At 46.6% G+C, this 23,134-nt stretch overlaps 1 protein-coding gene across 2 annotated transcripts in view; it reads right to left on the bottom strand.

The window, feature by feature from the left end:
• ZFHX3 (zinc finger homeobox 3) overlaps positions 1-23,134 on the bottom strand; it is a 410,890-nt gene that overhangs the window by 177,307 nt on the left and 210,449 nt on the right. For both annotated transcript variants that reach the window (XM_078669473.1, XM_078669474.1), the window contains exon 4: positions 11,823-12,057. In XM_078669473.1, coding sequence (XP_078525599.1) covers positions 11,823-12,057 — 235 coding nt within the window. The remainder of the gene's footprint in view (positions 1-11,822; positions 12,058-23,134) is intronic.

Raw genomic sequence — 23,134 nt, 5'->3', positions numbered from 1 at the left:
AGTCTCACAGGTGACACATCTATCACGATCTCTTGCTACCCTTCAACCTGGCTTTCATGTCTACTGAATTCTCAATGGTCATCCTTCTGTTTGAGTCTCACAGGTGACACATCTATCACGATCTCTTGCTACCCTTTAACCTGGCTTTCATGTCTACTGAATTCTCAATGGTCATACTTCTGTTTGAGTCTCACAGGTGACACATCTATCACGATCTCTTGCTATCTTTCAACCTGGCTTTCATATCAACTGAATTCTCAATGGTCATCCTTCTGAGTTTCACAGGTGACACATCTATCACGATCTCTTGCTACCCTTCAACCTGGCTTTCATGTCTACTGAATTCTCAATGGTCATCCTTCTGAGTTTCACAGGTGACACATCTATCACGATCTCTTGCTACCCTTCAACCTGGCTTTCATGTCTACTGAATTCTCAATGGTCATCCTTCTGAGTTTCACAGGTGACACATCTATCACGATCTCTTGCTATCTTTCAACCTGGCTTTCATGTCTACTGAATTCTCAATGGTCATCCTTCTGAGTTTCACAGGTGACACATCTATCACGATCTCTTGCTACCCTTCAACCTGGCTTTCATGTCTACTGAATTCTCAATGGTCATCCTTCTGAGTTTCACAGGTGACACATCTATCACGATCTCTTGCTACCCTTCAACCTGGCTTTCATGTCTACTGAATTCTCAATGGTCATCCTTCTGTTTGAGTCTCACAGGTGACACATCTATCACGATCTCTTGCTATCTTTCAACCTGGCTTTCATGTCTACTGAATTCTCAATGGTCATCCTTCTGAGTTTCACAGGTGACACATCTATCACGATCTCTTGCTACCCTTCAACCTGGCTTTCATGTCTACTGAATTCTCAATGGTCATCCTTCTGAGTTTCACAGGTGACACATCTATCACGATCTCTTGCTACCCTTCAACCTGGCTTTCATGTCTACTGAATTCTCAATGGTCATCCTTCTGTTTGAGTCTCACAGGTGACACATCTATCACGATCTCTTGCTACCCTTCAACCTGGCTTTCATGTCTACTGAATTCTCAATGGTCATCCTTCTGAGTTTCACAGGTGACACATCTATCACGATCTCTTGCTACCCTTCAACCTGGCTTTCATGTCTACTGAATTCTCAATGGTCATCCTTCTGAGTTTCACAGGTGACACATCTATCACGATCTCTTGCTACCCTTCAACCTGGCTTTCATGTCTACTGAATTCTCAATGGTCATCCTTCTGTTTGAGTCTCACAGGTGACACATCTATCACGATCTCTTGCTATCTTTCAACCTGGCTTTCATGTCTACTGAATTCTCAATGGTCATCCTTCTGTTTGAGTCTCACAGGTGACACATCTATCACGATCTCTTGCTACCCTTCAACCTGGCTTTCATGTCTACTGAATTCTCAATGGTCATCCTTCTGTTTGAGTCTCACAGGTGACACATCTATCACGATCTCTTGCTATCTTTCAACCTGGCTTTCATGTCTACTGAATTCTCAATGGTCATCCTTCTGTTTGAGTTTCACAGGTGACACATCTATCACGATCTCTTGCTACCCTTCAACCTGGCTTTCATGTCTACTGAATTCTCAATGGTCATCCTTCTGTTTGAGTCTCACAGGTGACACATCTATCACGATCTCTTGCTATCTTTCAACCTGGCTTTCATGTCTACTGAATTCTCAATGGTCATCCTTCTGTTTGAGTCTCACAGGTGACACATCTATCACGATCTCTTGCTATCTTTCAACCTGGCTTTCATGTCTACTGAATTCTCAATGGTCATCCTTCTGTTTGAGTTTCACAGGTGACACATCTATCACGATCTCTTGCTACCCTTCAACCTGGCTTTCATGTCTACTGAATTCTCAATGGTCATCCTTCTGAGTTTCACAGGTGACACATCTATCACGATCTCTTGCTACCCTTCAACCTGGCTTTCATGTCTACTGAATTCTCAATGGTCATCCTTCTGTTTGAGTCTCACAGGTGACACATCTATCACGATCTCTTGCTATCTTTCAACCTGGCTTTCATGTCAACTGAATTCTTAATGGTCATCCTTCTGAGTCTCACAGCCACAGGTAACACATCTATCGCGATCTCTTGCTTCCCTTCAACTTAGCTTTCGTTTCTACCACATCATCTACGGTCATCTTTCTGTCTGATTCTCTTGGGTGACACATCAAACAGTGTCCTTTGCTATATTTGTGTCTGGCTTTCTTTAGTGCTGTGTCTAGGCCAGTGTCTAATGATCATCCTATTATTGCTCTGGTCACCTTTCTGCAGTGTCTTTAAAGCTGTATCTAGCATAGTGTCTACTGTTCGCCTTCCATCTCTCTTTGGGGACACATTTGTGACATGTCTAGCAATCTCTTCTTTCACTCTCTTGTCTTGCTGCCTTTGCTGACACACTCATTTCTTTGCTCTTTCGCCCTTCTATCTGGCTTTCTCTAGTGACATGTGAACCACAATCTCTTGTCCCCTTTCCATCTGGCTCTTTAATGACGTATATCACAGTCTCTTGCCACCCTTCTGTCTGGCTCTCTTGGTCAACATGCCTTTCCCGGAATCTCGTCACACTTCTGTCCCTGTTGGGATTTTAGGTGGATCTAAAAATCTTCCCCCTAAGCACTGGTCATCTTCAAACAGGGGCTCTTACTGCTCATGGGTGCCAGTGGAGCCTATTCCTCATCCAACCCAAGACCGTGGAACACGTCACACACCCACCACTGCTGTGACTCACCCCACCTCGCAAGCCTCATGAAAAAACAGGCTGCACATCCACACCTTCATGGCTACTCATCCACACCCTCAAGTTAAAAGAGATCCGCTCCCCACCTCCTGTACACTGAAGTGCATTGAAGTTCACGGAGTGAGGGTGCTCATTAAGTAAAAACCTTTATTGTTAGTCACTTTCAGGCCCCCTTAATCGAAGCTGAGGAACCTGCATTGCCATTCATTTGTCCGAGGACTACTTTGGGGGTTACCCTCCTTTGGGGATGTTGGGGGCAACCAGAGGATGACGGGCTGGGTTTGACCAATTCTGCTGTCAGGCTAGACACTCCTCATGCCAATGATAACCACCCTAGCAACAAGTCCCGGCCACACCATCTCAGGTCATAGTGTCTGCAATATCTTTAAATGAGGATTCACAGCCTACGGCTTGTGAATTCAACGCCAATCTCAACTGGGCACTACCAGTGCGTCATTTAGGTTGGCGGATACAGGTAGGGCACATACATAGGCACCCTCTTTCGGAGATTAGAACTTTTTTTTAACCATCAGAGTGTTGACCCAGAACAAGATAGAGAAAAGCAGGAAGAGAAAGACTAAATAAGAGTGGCAGAGGGAGACAGCAGGGATGAACATGAACATACATGAGTTACAGAGGGACATGGATAGCATATTGCGGTCTGGATGAAAAGGATTGATGTGATGAAATAAAGACTAGACCGCGGCCGGGGCTGATTCTTTTTTTTGCAGATTTAGCACTGGCCACTACAGCAAGGCAGGGGCACGTGTTGCTTGTCTTATTTGTGTTTCTTTTTCTACTCGCTGGAGCTCCGTGATCCGGGTCTGGATGGCCTTGTCTGGGCCCGGCTGTAGCCCCCACGGGCCGTAGGTTTCTGACAGAGAGGCGGCTCTGGACGAGTGTTGTGCTCGGCTTCTGATGCTTCCGGCCCAAGTGCCCCTCGGCTCTGTTATTCTTTCACCAAAGGGGGCGGCGTCAGTCCTCCTTGCTCGACTACAGACCTCTCCCAGCCCCACCGGTGACACAGAGGCTGAGCTCCACCAATCCGGCCCCGCGGCTGTCCGCGAGGTCACCAGACAGGCGATTTATAATCCCAGAAACATACAGCAAACGCCCCCACCCCCAGGCTCGCACAACACAGAGATTCTTTTTTTGTTACAGTCGACATTCCTGTGTGATTAATTTAGAGACCGTAAAAACGCGGGCAGAGCAAGGACATTCCTGGCTGCTTGTGTGGAGGCCTCTGAGAAGCAGGTTAGGAGTGGGAGTGAAGGTGGGAGATGGGCTCTTTCACCAGTGTCCACCCCGCTGATACAAACTGTGCCAGGCTGTGAAGACTCAGCCCGGCGGTGGGGAACCCTAGGCAATAAACACTCTGGAGGGACCCCCTAGAGATGACCACTCAGCCAGGCTGTGGGGACCCCTAGGCAACGAACACTCAGCCAGGCGGTGGGGACCCCTAGGCAATAAGCACTCTTATTGGAGGGACCCCCTAGCGATGACCACTCAGCCAGGCTGTGGGGACCCCTGGGCAACGAACACTCAGCCAGGCGGTGGGGACCCCTAGGCAATAAGCACTCTGCTTGGAGGGACCCCCTTGCGATGAACACTTAGCCAGGCTGTGGGACCCCTAGGCAATAAGCACTCTGCTTGGAGGGACCCCCTAGCGATGAACACTCAGCCGGGTTGTGGGGACTCCTAGGCAACGAACACTCAGCCGGGCTGTGGGGACCCCTAGGCAACGAACACTCAGCCGGGCTGTGGGGACCCCTAGGTAACGAACACTCAGCCGGGCTGTGGTGACCCCTAGGCAACGAACACTCAGCCAGGCGGTGGGGACCCCTAGGCAATAAGCACTCTTATTGGAGGGACCCCCTAGCGATGACCACTCAGCCAGGCTGTGGGGACCCCTAGGCAACGAACACTCAGCCAGGCGGTGGGGACCCCTAGGCAATAAGCACTCTGCTTGGAGGGACCCCCTTGCGATGAACACTTAGCCAGGCTGTGGGACCCCTAGGCAATAAGCACTCTGCTTGGAGGGACCCCCTAGCGATGAACACTCAGCCGGGTTGTGGGGACTCCTAGGCAACGAACACTCAGCCGGGCTGTGGGGACCCCTAGGCAACGAACACTCAGCCGGGCTGTGGGGACCCCTAGGTAACGAACACTCAGCCGGGCTGTGGGGACCCCTAGGCAACGAACACTCAGCCAGGCGGTGGGGACCCCTAGGCAATAAGCACTCTTATTGGAGGGACCCCCTAGCGATGACCACTCAGCCAGGCTGTGGGGACCCCTAGGCAACGAACACTCAGCCAGGCGGTGGGGACCCCTAGGCAATAAGCACTCTGCTTGGAGGGACCCCCTTGCGATGAACACTTAGCCAGGCTGTGGGACCCCTAGGCAATAAGCACTCTGCTTGGAGGGACCCCCTAGCGATGAACACTCAGCCGGGCTGTGGGGACCCCTAGGCAACGAACACTCAGCCGGGCTGTGGGGACCCCTAGGTAACGAACACTCAGCCGGGCTGTGGGGACCCCTAGGTAACGAACACTCAGCCGGGCTGTGGGGACCCGTAGGCAATAAGCACTCTGCCTGGAGGGACCCTCTAGCGATGACCACTCAGCCTGGAGGGCTCCAGTGATGAGTACTCAGCCAGGCCCTTACAGTCCAAAGGTGATGGGACACTCACCCTGCGATAGAGGGACTCACAGCAATGAATACTCCGCCTGGCCTCGAAGACCTCAGGCCGGTGAACACTCAGCCTGGAGGCCTTTAAGGTCCCACAGCAATGAACAATGAGCCTGGAGGGACCCACAGCAACAAACACTTAGCTAGCCTGGTCCCGAGGCCCCTGATACTCTCCACTCTCCCACAACACAGGGAGTCAATTACCACCGATAACAAAAATACACAATCCCCAGTCACTCATTACCTCTGTTACATCCACTCACTTTCACTCTACCATTACCCATCTCACACATCCCATGTTCAGACTCTTCCCTGTGTAACCTACCCTTAACATCTCATGCCCCACACCTTCCAAGAGACCCTGCAGAGTTTATTACCTCCAATTGCAGCAAGTGGCTGCTCTCATTCTCTGTATTCTATGTCCCCTGCGAAACAATCGTCTCTCTCTCTTCTCTATACATGCATATATAAAGCATATTGCCATTTTTTGTAATTAAACATTGCTGTTCAAGCCGTTAATCCCTCACCAATATTACAACAACAAAATTGAGCTTTAAAAAAACACTTTGCCACAGTAGTCCATGGTCCTAAAGGGAACTACTTTAAGTTGATGTGCTCTTTGAAAAAAAGAGGAAGGACATCACTCACAGCAGGGCCAGACTGGGAACCCAAACCAGCCTTGGCAATTTTAACTGACCATCCCCCCTGTTGCAATTGTTATTTGGGGCCAATATAGCAGCACTGCTGCAGTAACAAAAACAGCCCCCACCACTGCAAAATCGGCCCTCATCCTTCTAGTCTCCTGGGGAAACGCCCGATGGCCGCTACGGCCAGTCCGGCCCTGACTCACAGCAAAGTTAGCCAAAGGGTGAAGTGGCTGATCTACTGACACCGGCTGTATGCTGTAGTGGATGGAAAAAATGTGAATGACAACAGACCCCAGGATGAAGAGGGCTAGCTAAAAGCCCCTGTAAGTAAGTATATTATACATGTATACTTTTACTGAGGCCAAAAGGGCTTTCTGATGCCAAATCTAAAAAGAACAAACAGAAATAATGTGAGACAGCAGAAAAATCTTCAATGGACCTATAAATAAAAATCAGTGCCCAAAACGGAATGAAAGACGACCAATTTAGGACTTGACTAGGCGAAATTTTAAAATGACTTCAAGTCACGTTATGTTGGGAATTTCACATTATGCTAGTTATTTGAAACATCCGAAATTACGCTTATAAGCCATGCTGTGTAAATACATGCCCTTTTCAGTAAAAATCTACTGCAAACACGACTTTTGAGAAAACTTTTTAGAGTGTAAGCACGGAAACACTGTGTTGCGGTGCTGTTTTTTCACTTTTTTAAGCACAAAATGCGTTGTGGCATAAAAAACTGATGCGAGGACACATTTTGGGCAAATAGAAGTTCGAGATCTCAATTTCACATAATTATGCGTTTTGCCAAAATGTTGCTTAATTAATCAAAAGCAAATTATACAAATTTTACACACTACTGGACATTACCCAAGGAGAAAACAAAAACATAAAAAACACTAAAGAGCCAAATGATGTAAAAACAAAAAACGAAACAGCTGGGAGCTCAGCTAAAAAGGAAATTGAAATAATATTTCCCACCAGAGCCACATGTTTCCCTGGGGCTCAGTGGGGCATGGCCAAAATATGTAAAAAGTAAACAGGACAGAATCTGATTATTTAAGTAGCCAGACTGATAGCAGAGCTGACATAAAAGATTAAGACTAAGCTGCATGCTTGCTCTCCCTTTGAGCAGATGAGGAACCCGAGGAGTGATTCCTCGCCCCCTCCACCCCTGGCGTCTGCGGCCGAGGGTACCAGGGAAGCAGTGCAGGCCGAGCCAAGACAGACAAGGGAAGACATATGGCGGAGAAATCTCAGCTGACACCACACTCCGACCTTCTTCCTGTCCAGACAAAGCCCCCTTTGAGTGTGCTTGGCTTTGTGCAGCGGCTCGCTCCAGAGGGCCCCCATCTCATCCTTCATTTGCAACAATGGCCGTGTGTGTGCTGGTGAAGATGGCTGCCAGGGCTTTTGCAATGATTAGCAGAATCTGCTGAAACAATATGTCCTCTGCAAGAGGACTGTCTGAGGGAAGGAATGCAGGACGCCACACATCCCTTCTCCTGCTGAGGGAGCTGCCTGGCACACCTCACACCCTTGAACCAAAGATTCATAAAGGCGGTTTTGTGTCTGGGAGGGCACGGGGGCTTAGTCACTCACAGTGTCACTTCCTTCTGTGCCCAATATCAAAATGGATACAAATAATGAGGAGACCTCCTGGTCTTTGACACTGAGATGTGTGAAGCCTCATCCTGGAGGGGCAGTGTCCTATCGCAACATCCTGGTCATTCAACTGCCAGGCCCAGCCTCTGTGTCAAAAACAGGTCTACCTCCAAGTGATCTGAGAACCAACTCTCACCTTACACTTCTCAGCAATGAATATCATGCAAGCATTCACTCTCAAGGGCAGACACTGCTCCATCATTCTTAGCACCTACAGCACTGCATTCACCCATGTGTATTGCTGCATGCAAGTCTTATGCTTCTCAGCAAGAAACAAGGTGGTGAGGAGATATGAAAAAGGAACTCGAGACAGAATAAATGTAGGAGAGAATATAGGGGAGGCGTTACATGATTGAGAGATGGAGGCAGGGTGTGTATGAATGGAGAGTAGGAAAGGGGGAGAAAAGGAGAAAAGAAGGGATGAGGAAAAGAAGGCAGAGGAAAAGCCAGGACAGAAAGAGAGGAGATGAGCCAGGAGAGGAGGACAGAGGCAGGTGAAGATTGAGAGGTAGGAGGAAGAAAAGGACATGGGGCAATAATGTTAAAAGAGAATAAGAGGTGGCAAACCAGGCAGAAGAGGAGAGGAGGAAGATCGCAGAGGAGTAAAAGTCATAGAAAGGAGTAAGAAGGCAAGGGTGCGAGGAGTTAAAGAGAAGGGGAAGAGGAGTGGGGCAGGGAAAAAGAAGTGTGGGAGAAAAGCAATGAGATAAGGAAATAAGGGAAAAGAAGACAATGGTGGAAATGTGTAGACTGAACTACAGGAGATGAAGAGACATGAGGGGGAAGGAGAAGGTGGTGATTATGGAGAAGAGAGACAAAAGGAAGGGTGAGGGAAGGGTTAAAGAAGTGGAGCGAGGAGAGAGAGGAGAGTCCATGGGAGGAAGGCGAAGACAGCAGGGGTGAGAAGGTGGTGAAAGAAGAGAGGTATGGTGGGACTGATAACAAATATATGAGTGAAAAGAGGGATAAAAGACAAGGGAGCAGAGAAGGCTAAGGTGAGAATATTGATATCAAAGGTGTAAAGGATAACAGAAAATCACGGTAGGATACGTAAAGAAAAGGTAAGGTGCAATAAAGGGTGGGAATAACAATATATATATATATATAATTAAAAGTAACAACTGAAGAAGAGAGGAAATGATTCTTAAAGGATGACGGGGGATATGGGCAGAAGGCAAGTTAGGGCAAGAAGGGGTATGTTAAGGAAGAATAAGGGAAGGAGGAAGCTACAGAAGAAATTATGATAGGAGGGTTATGGCAAAGAGGGTTGAGGGTACGGTGAAGGATTGGGTGAAGAAAGGGAATTAAAAGAAGTAAAAGAATAGTGAGGAATCTGTGAAAAGGGGGGTGAAGAAGGCAGAAGAGCAAAGGGAAGGCGAAAGGGAGAATGCATTCAGTAAGGCAAGGAAAGGAAGAAGGGAGGGATAAAGGATGGAAAGAAAAAGAGAAGGCGCCACTGAGGAGGTGCAGGAGAGAGGGAAAAGAGGAAAGGTATGAGGTGAGAGAAATGATGAAGCAAGGGACGTGAGTAAAGGGAAAAGGAAGATATGATAAGTGAAAGAAAGAAAAGGATACATACGAAAGGAAGCTAATGCTCCATAAAGAAGGAACCCCCACTAAAGAAAGAAGGAAGAGTCTAGTGAGGTAGAGAGACAACAGAGAGATCAGTGGAGGGAGGGTAAGTCAAGGAAAGGAAGGAGGAAGAGGAAGAGATGGCTGAGGCAGGGAGAGCAGCATTCACACTAGGCAGAGTGCAGCTGATGAGTGGCAATCCTTCAGGGTCCCATTTGGCCCCAAGTTGCTGGTGCAGCGTTTCCTAATGTTCCTTCAGGCAGAGAATTAGGCTCATTACAGGACTAATTAGCTCAAGATGCCTGGGGCAGGAGGGGAGGGGGCTGCCTGGGGGAGGGGCTGCACGAGGAGAAGGAAAACGAAGGCGGAAGCCGAGGATGTCCATTCCTCTTCAGGGTGAGTCGATACACAGCAAGCCCTGGAGACGTCCTTTGCACAGGGCCCCATTCAGCAGAGATCCTGCTATCACAGTAGGGCTTGAAGCCCCCCTTTCTCTGACTCACTAAGTGCGCACTGTGGGGACTTGTTGTAGGGCAGTACCCTGGGAGGGTTTCGCCATCCCACTGTGCTGCTAGTACAGACTGTGTGATCAGCATCACCAGCAGGGCGCCCCTCGCCCTGCACCTCTTTGTACATGCAGTAATGCAACTGCTCATTAGCAGAACTTCCTTGACACTGTTCCCTTTACGGGCACTAAACTCCAGCTGTCATCCCTGTCTCTGAGTCACAAAGCACAGACTGCATGTGGCCAGCAGGACAGTGCCCTGGGAGAGCGCCCTCACTCTGTGCTGCTGAGCACAGCCTATGCAGTCAGCAGCATTGCACCCCATACTGGAGGCTCAGGCACCCACAGTGGTCAACGTCACAGGGTGCCTTCACCCAGGGTCTCTACGTACAGCCTGCGGTGGTCAGCCAGCAGCAGTGCCCCAGATTTAGGAGAGCGTCATCCTGTGTCCAGGTGTCTGATCTCTGCCAGCCCGCACTACTTCTCCCAGTTGCCCAGACTACCCTGCACTACTGCTACCAATCAACTCCGTACCTATCAATTGCCCCACATCCCACTGAGGGAATGTCCCAGAACCTATTTATACATGGACAACATTGTTAATGATCCTCGGTACCTTCAATAAACTCTGAGCTGCCATGGAAAAATAGAGCAGTTTGTGTAAAATCGTTGTCAGCAGAGTTGGAGCAAAGCTAGGGCATAGGGGTCGCATGCTTCTGGATTAGGAGCTCACCAACAGGGACCTGTGCGATTCAGGTGTCATCTGCAAAATGTTCAAGACTACACTCAGGTGGTTTGGCTCAGTGCCCTATAGTGTGGTTAAAAGTGAATTACCCAGCGAGGAAAACTTAGTTTCCACACCCATGTTGCTGGCTTATCTATTGACATAGACATTTGCATTGTGAGAAAGTTACACAGGACAAAGTCAATCAGACACAGTGCACCATTCGATAATCTTTTTTAGAAAATACTACCAAGTCTGGTCTCTGGAAAACCCTTACTCGGAGTATATCAGAAGCAACATCTACCAACCATCCTCCTAATATGCGAAACAGACGGGGTGGACAAGCTTTTTATGCTAACTCAATATAGGAGGCATTTTGTCAATACCCTGACTGCAAATAATGAGGCTCATAAGGTCCACAAAATAGACTAGATCACCGGTCTTCCTATACGCATGTTAGGGACTACATACATTCCTGGGCTACACCATGGTCAGAGTCTACAGACATATATGGAATGCACAACAGATGGACGGAGGGAACTTCTCTGCCTAACTCAACAGTTAAGGTGTTAGTTCATTTCTTGCCTACACAAAACATGTTTCTTTTTGCCCATACAAGAGAATACATTTATTGGCCTTCCTGGCCCCTACGGACCCAACTTACTAGACACTCCAACTCCCTGCTATCTGAAAGCATATCATCGCATGTCTGACTTCACCTCCATGCACACCGACCCTCCTGAATGTTGTTAAGTAGCACAGGGTAAACCCAAGAGACCTGGAATTGTGTGTCATCATTCTCACTTAAACAATATGTAATGGTCGGTTTTGAAAAAGCACATACTAGAAACAATTTAATGCAAGAAAAAGAACTTCACTTATTACATCAAATATTATAGAAAACGTGTTAAAGGTGAAGATGACACAGTGCTAGTGAAAAACAACACCAAACAAGATCTTGCTAAGTCCCTTGTCCAATCATATTCGTCTGCCTCTTGTATATGTGACATTTTCCATGAGCTAAATGATTGTCTACAAATGTATTAAATGATGCAGTCTGATGTTTAAACCTCTATTGAGCTCTATGTTTCACCTTTTATCACATTTTTAATATTTCACGTAATGCAAGAATTATTTTTCTTGCACTAAACACTTTATACAGGCAGTTCTATGGTTATTTAAGGAGGAAATAGAACCCTCCCTTCATTCATTCCAAAGGTGAACGCCCATGCAACTGACCGGCTTCGGGGCTGGGGCTGCACTTGCGGATGGTGAAGATCTGAGCCAGGTCCTCCTCCTCCTCAGGAAGCCCCTTCTGCATGTGCTGGAGCTGCCGCAAGCTCTCGCTGCGCTGGTGCTTCATGGAGCGCACGTGCTGGATCAGATTCAGCTTGGCCTTGGTGGAGTAGCTGCACAGGACACAGTGGTAGTAACATGTTTCTCCCTCAACTCCGGACTCGTGCTGCTGCAAGTGCTGTAGAGAAACACAGAATGGGTAAGGGGCACTGCTGAAACAGCTCACACAAATGACCACATTCACATGATTCCAGCAAATCAAAGACGCGTGTTCTTTTCTGAGATAGAACTAAGTGTGAAAGTTACTAGTACACTTATTAGTTAACTCAACAGAAGCTACTCCTAGCTAGGACTCATTGCAAATGCACTCACTGGTACCGCTTGCACAAATCCGAGCCATGACTAGAGTAGACCACTACACCACACAGTTAATCCCATAACTTTACCCACTAAGGTGAATTGAACAAGGGGTAAAGTCTGGTAGGTGAGTTCGCACATAGATGAAAAACGCAAAGGTCAGAAGTCTTCAATGAATAAGTAGGCCAGGATCTGAGCAATAGTGAGAAAGATTGTATTGACTGATTAGCAGCCTGTGTGTTGGAGATGATGATACTGCAGCAGCTGTAGTGCAACTGTATACGTTTAATGCATTTGCAAACAGTTTTCTACTATGCTCTTTTTTTGTGTGTAAATTATCTAAAAATCCATGCTAAAGAGGTGGAATGTAGGGACCTGGGGTAAGTGGAATGTAGGGACCTGGAGTAAGTAGAATGTAGGGACCTGGAGTAAGTGGGATGTAGGGACCTGGAGTACGTCCCTCAGGTAGGCTAAGGTGAAAGAGAGGGCCTGGGTTGATATTCGGAATCTGTGCATGTGTCCCAGAGTGGGTTCTTGCATCAGGTTGGTTGTTGGCTCCCTGGAGAGCTCTTAGGTGTGCATTCTGGCAACTAGACCACAACAGCAGCCCACAGGAGAAAAAGGGAGCACATTTCTCTGTGTTTAAAAAAAATCATCATCAGCAACACATTTAACCCAGAAAGAGAATCGGGTGCTGTTCAGAGCTCACCGGTAGCCAATATGCCAACACACACATGTGGGGTATTATAGATCACATATAGCTAAGAAATATCCACCACCATCTTTCAATACCATAAGGCATCAGCTTGTCACCAGGGAACATATATAGCCAGGAGCTATCTGTCTGCATGCACCACACCCGTAGGGCATCAGAAGCCTAGAGCTCACCCATATTTAGTAGGCACCCTGCAACATACCTCATGCAGGTAGACTATCGGGCACTGCCAAAGGCTCCTCCTTAGCCAGGACCTACCCACCCTCGTGTGTCACACACATAAGACTCCTAGAGATTATATGCTTGCACAGGCCACCTAGCAGGCTACAACACACAACTAGTGCCTCGGATGATGGCCAGATCTCATCATTAGCCAGAAATCACAGAACACTTGTCATCACTTCCAAAGAGCCTTAAATACCAGCCAAAACCCATCTGTGTCCAGAAGCCATGTAGCAACATTTTGTATAATGCCTTAAGTCATCAGGCACTACTGGAAGCTCCTCTGTAGCTAGAACCTACTCACCAGAGCTTTATACCATTCAATCTCACCTGTGACTTGGCACCATTTACCAGAACATCATTAGATGCAGGTTGATCTACAGCTAGAAGCCACTACTAAGCATATATCAAAACAACAGGTCACCAGAAATCTAGAGGTAAACTGTTTTCAGGAGCCACCATTCATCATACAAGAAGACCATCAGACATTATCATTGGTTCATCTTTAACCATCTACTGGCTTTTTTAATCTCCCCAGGCACATTTGTGGCTAGGAGTCACTGACCGGAATGTAATTCTACCCAGGACTGACCTGTAGGTACATGACACACACAGTAACTTTATGCACCCTGGGCACAAGTGAAGCTAGAAGCTACTCATCAGATATTTATCCTACCCTAGGCTTATCCGTAGCTAGACGCTACTCCCTATAAGTTTAATGTACCCAGGCTCATCTGTATCTACAAGCCACTCACCACAACTTTATCCTACCCAGTGCTGTTTCACGGTTAGAAGCTACTCACCAGAAGTTACACCCTATCCAGGACCCAACTAACGCTAGAAGCTACTCATGGTCTTTTGTGGCAATCGGGGACCCCCTTAGCTACCCCACAGGACTCTAAAATTACCCAGAGCTCATTGTTAGCCTGTAACTGCTCAACTGCATTCATCGCCACCCTCTGCAGACCAGGAAGGCATCTGAGTGGGGCTGGTAGGGTTGCCATAGACACTGAAGGTGGTGAGTAACAGTTCCGGTAAGACCAACTCACCCTTTCATCTTTCCGAGGCTATCAAATTGGGTAATAGCAACATGTATTCTTTACAACGCTCGTGCCCATATAAAACAAGTTATCAGATGTGGAGGAGCAAAAGCATCCAGTGCCATTCACTGGCTAGACTGGCATCAGGGCAATCCCTGCTCACACATCCAGGGCCAGGTGGTTGCAGGTATTGTCTGCGCTCCCCATGCTGCTGCCGAGGGCCTCCCTCGGCATGCTGCAAACAGCAGTGTTTGTTTGAGGTGGGTGCTAATTAACAAGGTGTTTGCTTCTGTTTTGGTCATTTCCATCACCAGATTAAGAGCAGGGCTCCTGGGGAACAGAGGACGCGCTGGAGGCAAAAGAGCAGGAGATGTTATTTTCGGATCTGGTGCGAACCTCGAAGGATTGCACCAGCACAAGAAGAGCAGCGGGGAGGGAGGGGCTGCGGGGGCCAAAGAACGAGAGCCCAGCGGTGCAGGGGAGAGAACGCGAGCACTGGCTTCATGGAAGAAGGCCTTGTTTATGAGGCCAGCAGAGGACACAAGAGGAGGGAGAGCGAACGATAGGCGGGTCGTCGGGCAGGAGGAGTGGAGAACAGGAGAGCAGGGACAACGGCAGGTACTTGAGGTGCAAGAGAAAAGCAGTCATGGGGCAGGAGTAGTGAGAACAGGAGAGATGGGGGAACGGGTGGAGGTACTTGGGGGTGCAAGAGAAAAGCAGTCATGGGGCAGGAGTAGTAGAGAACAGGAGAGATGGGGGAAGGGGAGGAGGTACTTGGGGGTGCAAGAGAAAAGCCTTCATGGGGCAGGAGTAGTAGAGAACAGCAGAGAAGGGGGAACGGGAGGAGGTACTTGGGGGTGCAAGAGAAAAGGATGCATGGGGCAGGAGTAGTAGAGAACAGGAGAGATGGGGGAACGGGTGGAGGTACTTGGGGGTGCAAGAGAAAAGGATGCATGGGGCAGGAGTAGTAGAGAACAGGAGAGATGGGGGAACGGGAGGAGGTACTTGGGGGTGCAAGAGAAAAGGATGCATGGGGCAGGAGTAGTAGAGAACAGCAGAGAAGGGGGAACGGGAGGAGGTACTTGGGGGTGCAAGAGAAAAGCCTTCATGGGGCAGGAGTAGTAGAGAACAGCAGAGAAGGGGGAACGGGAGGAGGTACTTGGGGGTGCAAGAGAAAAGGATGCATGGGGCAGGAGTAGTAGAGAACAGCAGAGAAGGGGGAACGGGAGGAGGTACTTGGGGGTGCAAGAGAAAAGCCTTCATGGGGCAGGAGTAGTAGAGAACAGCAGAGAAGGGGGAACGGGAGGAGGTACTTGGGGGTGCAAGAGAAAAGGATGCATGGGGCAGGAGTAGTAGAGAACAGGAGAGAAGGGGGAACGGGAGGAGGTACTTGTGGGTGCAAGAGAAAAGGATGCATGGGGCAGGAGTAGTAGAGAACAGCAGAGAAGGGGGAACGGGGGGAGGTACTTGGGGGTGCAAGAGAAAAGGATGCATGGGGCAGGAGTAGTAGAGAACAGCAGAGAAGGGGGAACGGGAGGAGGTACTTGGGTGTGCAACAGAGAAGCATTCATGGGGCAGTAGTGGACAATAGGCAAGGCAACTAGAATTTAGCTTTTATTGCATAACTATGAATTTGCGGCATTCCCCATATAATTCATCAGCTACTGCATAACCTGCAGATTTTGGCCCAGAACATTATTTCTATCTGAAACGGATCAAAGTTACTAAAACATGGAAAGGTGGGTTCACTCGCAGTGGACGGTCCTTTGCAAAGGTTAACTTGTCCTCTTTCAGTTGCTTTTTACTGTATTTGGTTGTTAAAATGGTACTAAGGAGGTAACATTTTTACCCAGACATTATTACCTTGTGTACAAATTTCAAACTAATGAATAGTATCAAAAATGTGCCACATTATGCGGGAATTTTGCCTTTTCTTGCCCATAATGTAGTCAACACTGCCGCATAATTTGGTGCTCCACTGCTGCTTAATACCAGTGACCCTGACAAAGGGAGGAGGAGAGAAGTGAGAATGTGGTACAATGGGGATTGGATGTAGCCATATGGCTAGAGCGGTCGACTTCGAAGCTGGGGAACCAGGTTTGAGTCTCGGCAACAAGGCTAAAACATCCTGTGAACCTGGGCAAATCACAATCTCCCTGTGCCTAACAAAAATTAATGTGTTCTTCTGTAACGAAACTGGTACTCATGTAAAGCGTTCTGATTTCTGGGGTCTAGTTCGCGCCATATAAAACTCTAAAAAAACAACAACAACAAAAAAGAAGACAAGGCCTAGTGGATCAGGAGGAGGGGAAGGGAAAAGAACTCAGGAAAAAACACAGGACAGAAAGTGTAGAAGACAAGGGCTCTCAGCAGAGACCAATCTCAAACATGGCCACACTTGGAAAGAAACGGACTACATTTATACTTTGCACAATATCCAGCAATCTCAAAATAGCCCAAGAAAAGACTGGGGAAGTATGATCTAAATAGATCAGGAGCACTTCTCACAACAAAGCCAAGAAGGAAAAGCCAGACCTAGAAATGACTTTCCAAAAGGACTCTCTCCAGGGAGCATTCCCCAGATAGGTCCAAAAGTGACTCTCAAGAGAGAGCATTCCTCAGACACTGCCACACAGGGGAAGGTAGGCTCACAAAGGAATTAGAGGCACCCAGACAACAGGTGAAGAGAGAGAAAAACAAAAACATGTCAAACATAGCCACAACATGGAAACTAAGGAACGAACAGACAGAGGACCAGTCCCCAAAAATAGTCACACAGCAGGCCGGGACTGAAAAAGACCAATCAGAGAGCAACTGAACCTGAAAATATGAAGCAAAAAGCTGTCAAAGTCAGTACGAGAAGAAGGTAGTGCCGTGTGCCAAGGGGCATTGATTTCTGCTGAGCTTGAGGGGACCTGGCGCCCCCCCTCCCACACAAGGAAACTTCTAACATCTGGTTCTTTACGCATGGAATGCGGAATATTGATCAGGGTGAGTCAAAGCTCCACTTTAAAATGGAACAGACAGAAGAACATTCTGATAGAAAACAGAAGATCCTCTGGGGAAGAGGCTGGCTGGCTGCTGCTCACAACACATGTACATGTGCACGTGTCCACCGCACGCATACACACACACGAGAAACACAAGTTACTTGGTGCGTTACCACACTACATGCATGCATGCATGTACACACAGTCATGGAATACAACTGAGGGTACTGGGAAACTGCATGTGCACATGTGCGCCTCACTATATGCAGTACCACATTCAGCACGCACAAAGACAGCTCACGTCAGGCAGTGTTGCACAACATACTTGCAATCTAGAACTCCAAGCTTCATCTAGTGCTACAAAACAAACAAACAAGACAAAAATCACAATATTCAATACCACTCATAACATGCAGTCATGCATCACAACCTGTAGTAATAAACACCTCACTTCCAGCTCACAACTACAAGTATTACACAAAACGTGTACACAAACAATTTACTGAGTGCAGTGCTTCCCCCCTACAGATACAGGTCACAACATGCAGACTTAAGACAACACACATACAAACTATAAATCAGAATATTCGTACTACACAATAAACGGACACATGATACAACTCAGTGCTGGCAGTATTATTCAGCTTGCAGACATGAAGATACAACTCACTATGTACTGTGCTACTCACACATTTAGATTTGCAACTCAGCCTGCCATACTAACTATACAACTTACAGTATGCAGTGCTCCACCTAACTACGCACCATGGTGCACACATTATGTATACAGACTGAAGACACACACCCACAACATGTAGCACCACCCTCAATAAGCTAACAACCCTTTACTGCATTAGGAAAAGGCATTTTAAAATAACAGAAACCCTATTACACTGGGAAGTAAATATATAGATATATAAATTACCGTAAAAAGTAACTGTGCACTTTTACAATGTCAGATAGGTTAGTTGTTTCCTGCTGTCCAAGAACGACTGGTTTAAGTTCTGGATGGTATTTTTCATCTTACAGACGAAATGACTACTACCACGGGGTAATATATTAGCTCTGAGGCCCAACAGCTTGGTTTGAGCTGTTTACATCTAGACCAGGGACCCACTTGGCCGCAAATCATTTTGTTCAATACCCCCAATTGAACTCACTGTGTCAGTGCAATATGGGGAATCACTATAGAACACATACAATAAGAAGTGGAAATCCATGCAAAACATGTTCAAGGGAGCACATTAAAGTACTACCATTATACAACTAAGAATACATAAGTATATTCCAGCTAGAAAATACCCTCAGTAAATTTCAAGTAATTAAAACAATTCTTAGTTTTCACCTTATCCACCTGACCACTTTATAGATCATTTACTAATAAAAACAAATGGCAACAACTACACACTGCTCATTTCTCACAGCCCACTCAACCCATCTCCCCATCCCAGATATTGTGAGTAAATCAGGACAAACCAAAAAATACCCACGATGGTTGCTAATATCCGTAAACCTTACGTGTATTGGCTATGTTCTCATACAGTGACTCCTTATGCACATAGAGAGGAGCCCTGTGGCCATGTTACGGCGTAAGATCGGACATGCCAACTGACGTCCATGATGGAATACCTCCTTCACATTGTGTTAGAAGCACCAAGAAACACAGACAGTTAATATCAAACACACACACACACACAGAACCAACTCGGTGTGCAGAATTGAGGCACAACACAGGCCATTGCAGTGTAGGGGGCTCTCAGATTTCACTCACCCAATCCTCGGCCTAGGGCCATTGTTTGTGAGGTGGCCTGATTCAGTGACTTCTTAGAGTCCTCTACCCAAATCCTGCAGTGTGCGGCATCTTGTTGCATTATGCTATGGTGCAGTGCTCTAGGAGACAAACAGATCTCCACCACAGCGAGTCCTACTACATATAGGGCATGACACTCAAAAGACCTATGTGGTAGGCAGTGCTGAGCTCTAATATTAATAACGTGCAAAGAAAGGTCGAACGCTGTTTCAGTCTAACCTAAAAACACAAGTGCTAGAGGTTTTCATACCTTTAAGAGCACTACCTTAAAATAATATGCAAAAATTACACAAGGCATAGGGTTTGGAAGTCTTGCAGACTCGTTCTTCAGACGAAGACTGACATTTGAAGGACTCCTCTGTGGGACTGAGGTACCAAACGCATTTACATCTCAGTACATTCTATTTGTATCCCAGCACTAATTGGGAACGTAAGGCACCAATCATTTTGGTGTGCGCTCTCCTATTCCCTCAGCCTTCTGTTTTTTATACAGTCTCACATATGAGAGATACATTTTTTTAAAACAGGATGATGGAGACTGAGCTAGAAACAACGATTGCGATGAAGCCAGGGCTTGCTCTTTTAAGCGGGGACAGGTACTGGGGTGATGCTGAATCATACAGTAGGAGAGCTTGGCTGGCCAGGGAATATATATATTGTGTGTATCATGCGAGTGGTGGGCTGACTTAATGCAGCTGTACACTGGCACACCACCCTGTGGGTACCAATTCTAAGGAAGCAACCCAAAGGGCGATTCTCCAACACAGCTGCTCAGATTCAGCTGCTTACAACAATAGTTCCTAGCTCACTCGTAGCCCACAAAAAACAGCGATTTTGCAATTTGGCACCACAATACGAAATGCTACCACTCTGAGCACTAAAAGTGCCCCATACACACGAGTCACAGTACAGGCTGGTCAAAAGTCTTACAAATCAAGGTAGTCGTCGCAAACAGAGGCAGCTTGGTTAGGAAGTAAGTCATTCTGACTCAGTGACAGAGTACTAGTTAGAATTTTTCTAGCTACTGTAAGTACACCGATAGAAATAGACACACAAAACCCCACATTATTTCAGACAACAAAGGTTAGGCACACACCCTTACGTAACCACACAGCCCCGTAATCAATAAAAGTAGATGGCACTCAGTCAGTCAAACATCACATGGGTCGGGCTTGTTCTCTGCGATCTATGCTACCTTGGTGTACATACATTTACTTTGGGGGGGCGGCTTGCACATTAGTCCTGTTGTGGCTAATGCCAGAGATTTACCATGTAAGAGAGGCAGGCCAGGTGGTCTAGTAGTATTAGAGTTTCTCCTGTCTTTTTTGTCTAACCCCCGAGTCACCACGGGTGACCAACTGTAAAGATTTGGCAGCACACCAGGGACTCTTTCAGGTTCTCTGACTTTTCGCCCCATTTCTAAGTCCCATTAAGGGCTGAAGCAGCTCTGCTGAAAGATTGAAAGCTCAGCATGGATTTTACTGAACGTTAAATCAAGCAGTGAACGCAGACAGCAAACTCTGTGGCACTTTAACTTTAAATAATGCAATAATTATTGAATTTCCTTTTATAACTGAAGTGCTGGAATGTAAACAATGGACATGTAATTGCAGGAAGAGAGGATCAATAGACCCAATCGTTCTCGGGCATGTTAATTGTAAATACAATTGCTCCAAGATGTCAGGCTTGTTCTTCTTGCTCCAAGAATCACCCTAACGGATGACGGAGCCCAACTTTCCCATTACGGACCATGGTTCCTTGAGGAGGTTCTCAATCAGCTGTGATCAATCTGTCAAGATAATGCATGGAGTAAGTAAGTCTCTTTCAAAACACAGGGTCCCAATCGATAGCCAGGACCAGCTTAATGAGGAGGGCCCAAAGCCCGAGGGGCGGCCGCACTAGCAACCTCCCCAAGCTGGGGCTTTGGGCTCTTGGCGGGGCCTGATAAACAGCCAGTCACCTAATGAGCAGGCAGTTTATGCACGCCTCGTTGCATCTCAACCCAATGGAACCCACTAGGGATGCGCAACAAACGTACAACAGTGTGGTGTCAAATTACGCTTCGCCTGGTCTCCACGGAAGGGATCTGCTGATAACCAAACCTTAGATTTTACCACACCAGGAGGGAAGATGGTACCGCAGTTTCATAAATGTATGAAAGAAAAAAATGTTTTACTATGAGAGTTCTTGACGATAAAAGACGCAAGAGAAACCACCTCATGTGGTACTCTAACAGGGCCTTCAGTCATCTGGATTGGTTTTCAAGGAGTTACGATAAAATTGTAGAAGTTGTGCAGTTCAAAATTCTCATTCTAGGTCAGCAGTAAACCTTAAGCTTGGGGCAAACATTGATTGTAACAGTGTGTTTTTCCCAGTGGGAACAGGAAATTCAGGGATGTGATCTGTCAAGGAAGACAGAATCCGGTCGAATGGGAAAACTAGGATTAGAACTTAAGTCTATGGTTCCAAAGTTGACAGCTTAGCTAGTAGCCCGCAGCTATCTTAAAGGTGTTTCACTAAATGACCTTGCAAAAATGTGGCACCTCTTTCACAAGCTTGGAGAATAAAGGCACAATGTTTTTCTAACGACAAAGCCCGACTCCTGATCACTGTCCCAGTTACCGATAAGCTTACAGGGGTCTTAGAAGAAGAGGGTTTAAACCACTGTGATGCTTTATTCTCTATCCTGCAAAGTAGCACTGGGCAGTATCAGAAATGTACCTGTTCATCCACACAATGATGGATTTCTTTCCCTTGGTAGGTTAGCCAAGAATTTCCCAGATGTTCTTGTTCTCCAAAGGTAGCGGTGGTCAAACAGCTAAGGCTTACTTAGAGGAAGGAGGTGGCATGAAGACTGGTTTCAGATGCAATATACAGATAAAGAACAGTTTAAAAAAAAAAAAGAAACAGAAGTGAAATCCAGACGGGCGGATACCTAACGATCCAAAGATACGAGTCCAAATAGGTTACAAAGTAGAGTGCACCATATAAAAGAATGGAGTTATCACATATACTGAGAACAGGTCTGCACTACTCTGATGACCAGATTATTGATCACGTGAAAGCACTTTTGCATCACAATCTCAGTGAAACTCTTTTTCCTTCAGGTACTTATCGCTTTGTTTGCAAATATACACACACACAGTCCCTGGTGAAATTCAGGAACACAATACAGGAGACGGATGTTGTAATTAGTTGTTTTTGCTGCATGGCACCCTTGAAGATTATCAGACTACAGGGACATGACACTCCCTACTCCTAAAAGGTCTAATAATTATAGACTGATGGCAAAAAGTAAGACAGCATGTTCTCCTCTTATATTTACCCTATCTTACACTTACACTGCTAGAGAAAGGACTGGTACTACGGATTGTCAGAAGTTAACAGTGAGTCCTGATGAAAGCCATGGACTCATATTGGCCAATAATCATATAGCTGCAACATGTTGAAAAGCAGGATGCTTAAGTAAAATGGGATATAGAGGCATCTACTTTCTTCTATTTTTAACCATACCTGGGGCACCCAAAATAAAGAGATGCAAGGTTAGCCTCTAGGTATTTTTTTAAACATCTTTAGACCCCGCTACAACCAAGCATTGTCAAAGGCCTCGATTAGCTACGGTTGAGCCTTCCTAATACTTTGTATACCAGGATGAAACCTGAGGATGAAGCATGCCACTAATATAGTGGTTGAGGGCTCTATTACACAATAGGTGCATACCTGACAGTTGTAGTGTTGAACGTCTCGCAAAATTCCTACAATGCATAACAGAACAGTTTGGGATACCTTAGCATTATATGATTGAACTGGGAAGTTGTATCCACAGACCAGTATCTCTCCTCTTATCTTCCATTTGGTGATTTGAAATTCAGGAATTGTGATTTACATAGACGCCCCAGACAAGTCTAGTTCGCAGTCCTTTAATATAGGACATTCATTTCCAAGGAAGCTCCATAAATTCAATCTGCTTGTGTTTGACCGAAAATCAAATGCAGTTAAAATCAACTGAATTTAAAACGAGCTCTTTTAATAAACAGTGATTTCTGCCCTTTTCTGCAGAAAATATTTTAAGTCCACTGGTGCTCTGAATGTTTACAGTTTGGATCCAACACACGGTACTA

This window comes from Lissotriton helveticus, chromosome 12, assembly GCF_964261635.1.
Source record: "Lissotriton helveticus chromosome 12, aLisHel1.1, whole genome shotgun sequence".
NCBI lineage: Eukaryota > Metazoa > Chordata > Amphibia > Caudata > Salamandridae > Lissotriton > Lissotriton helveticus.
This window is presented reverse-complemented; position numbering and strand designations above follow the sequence as displayed.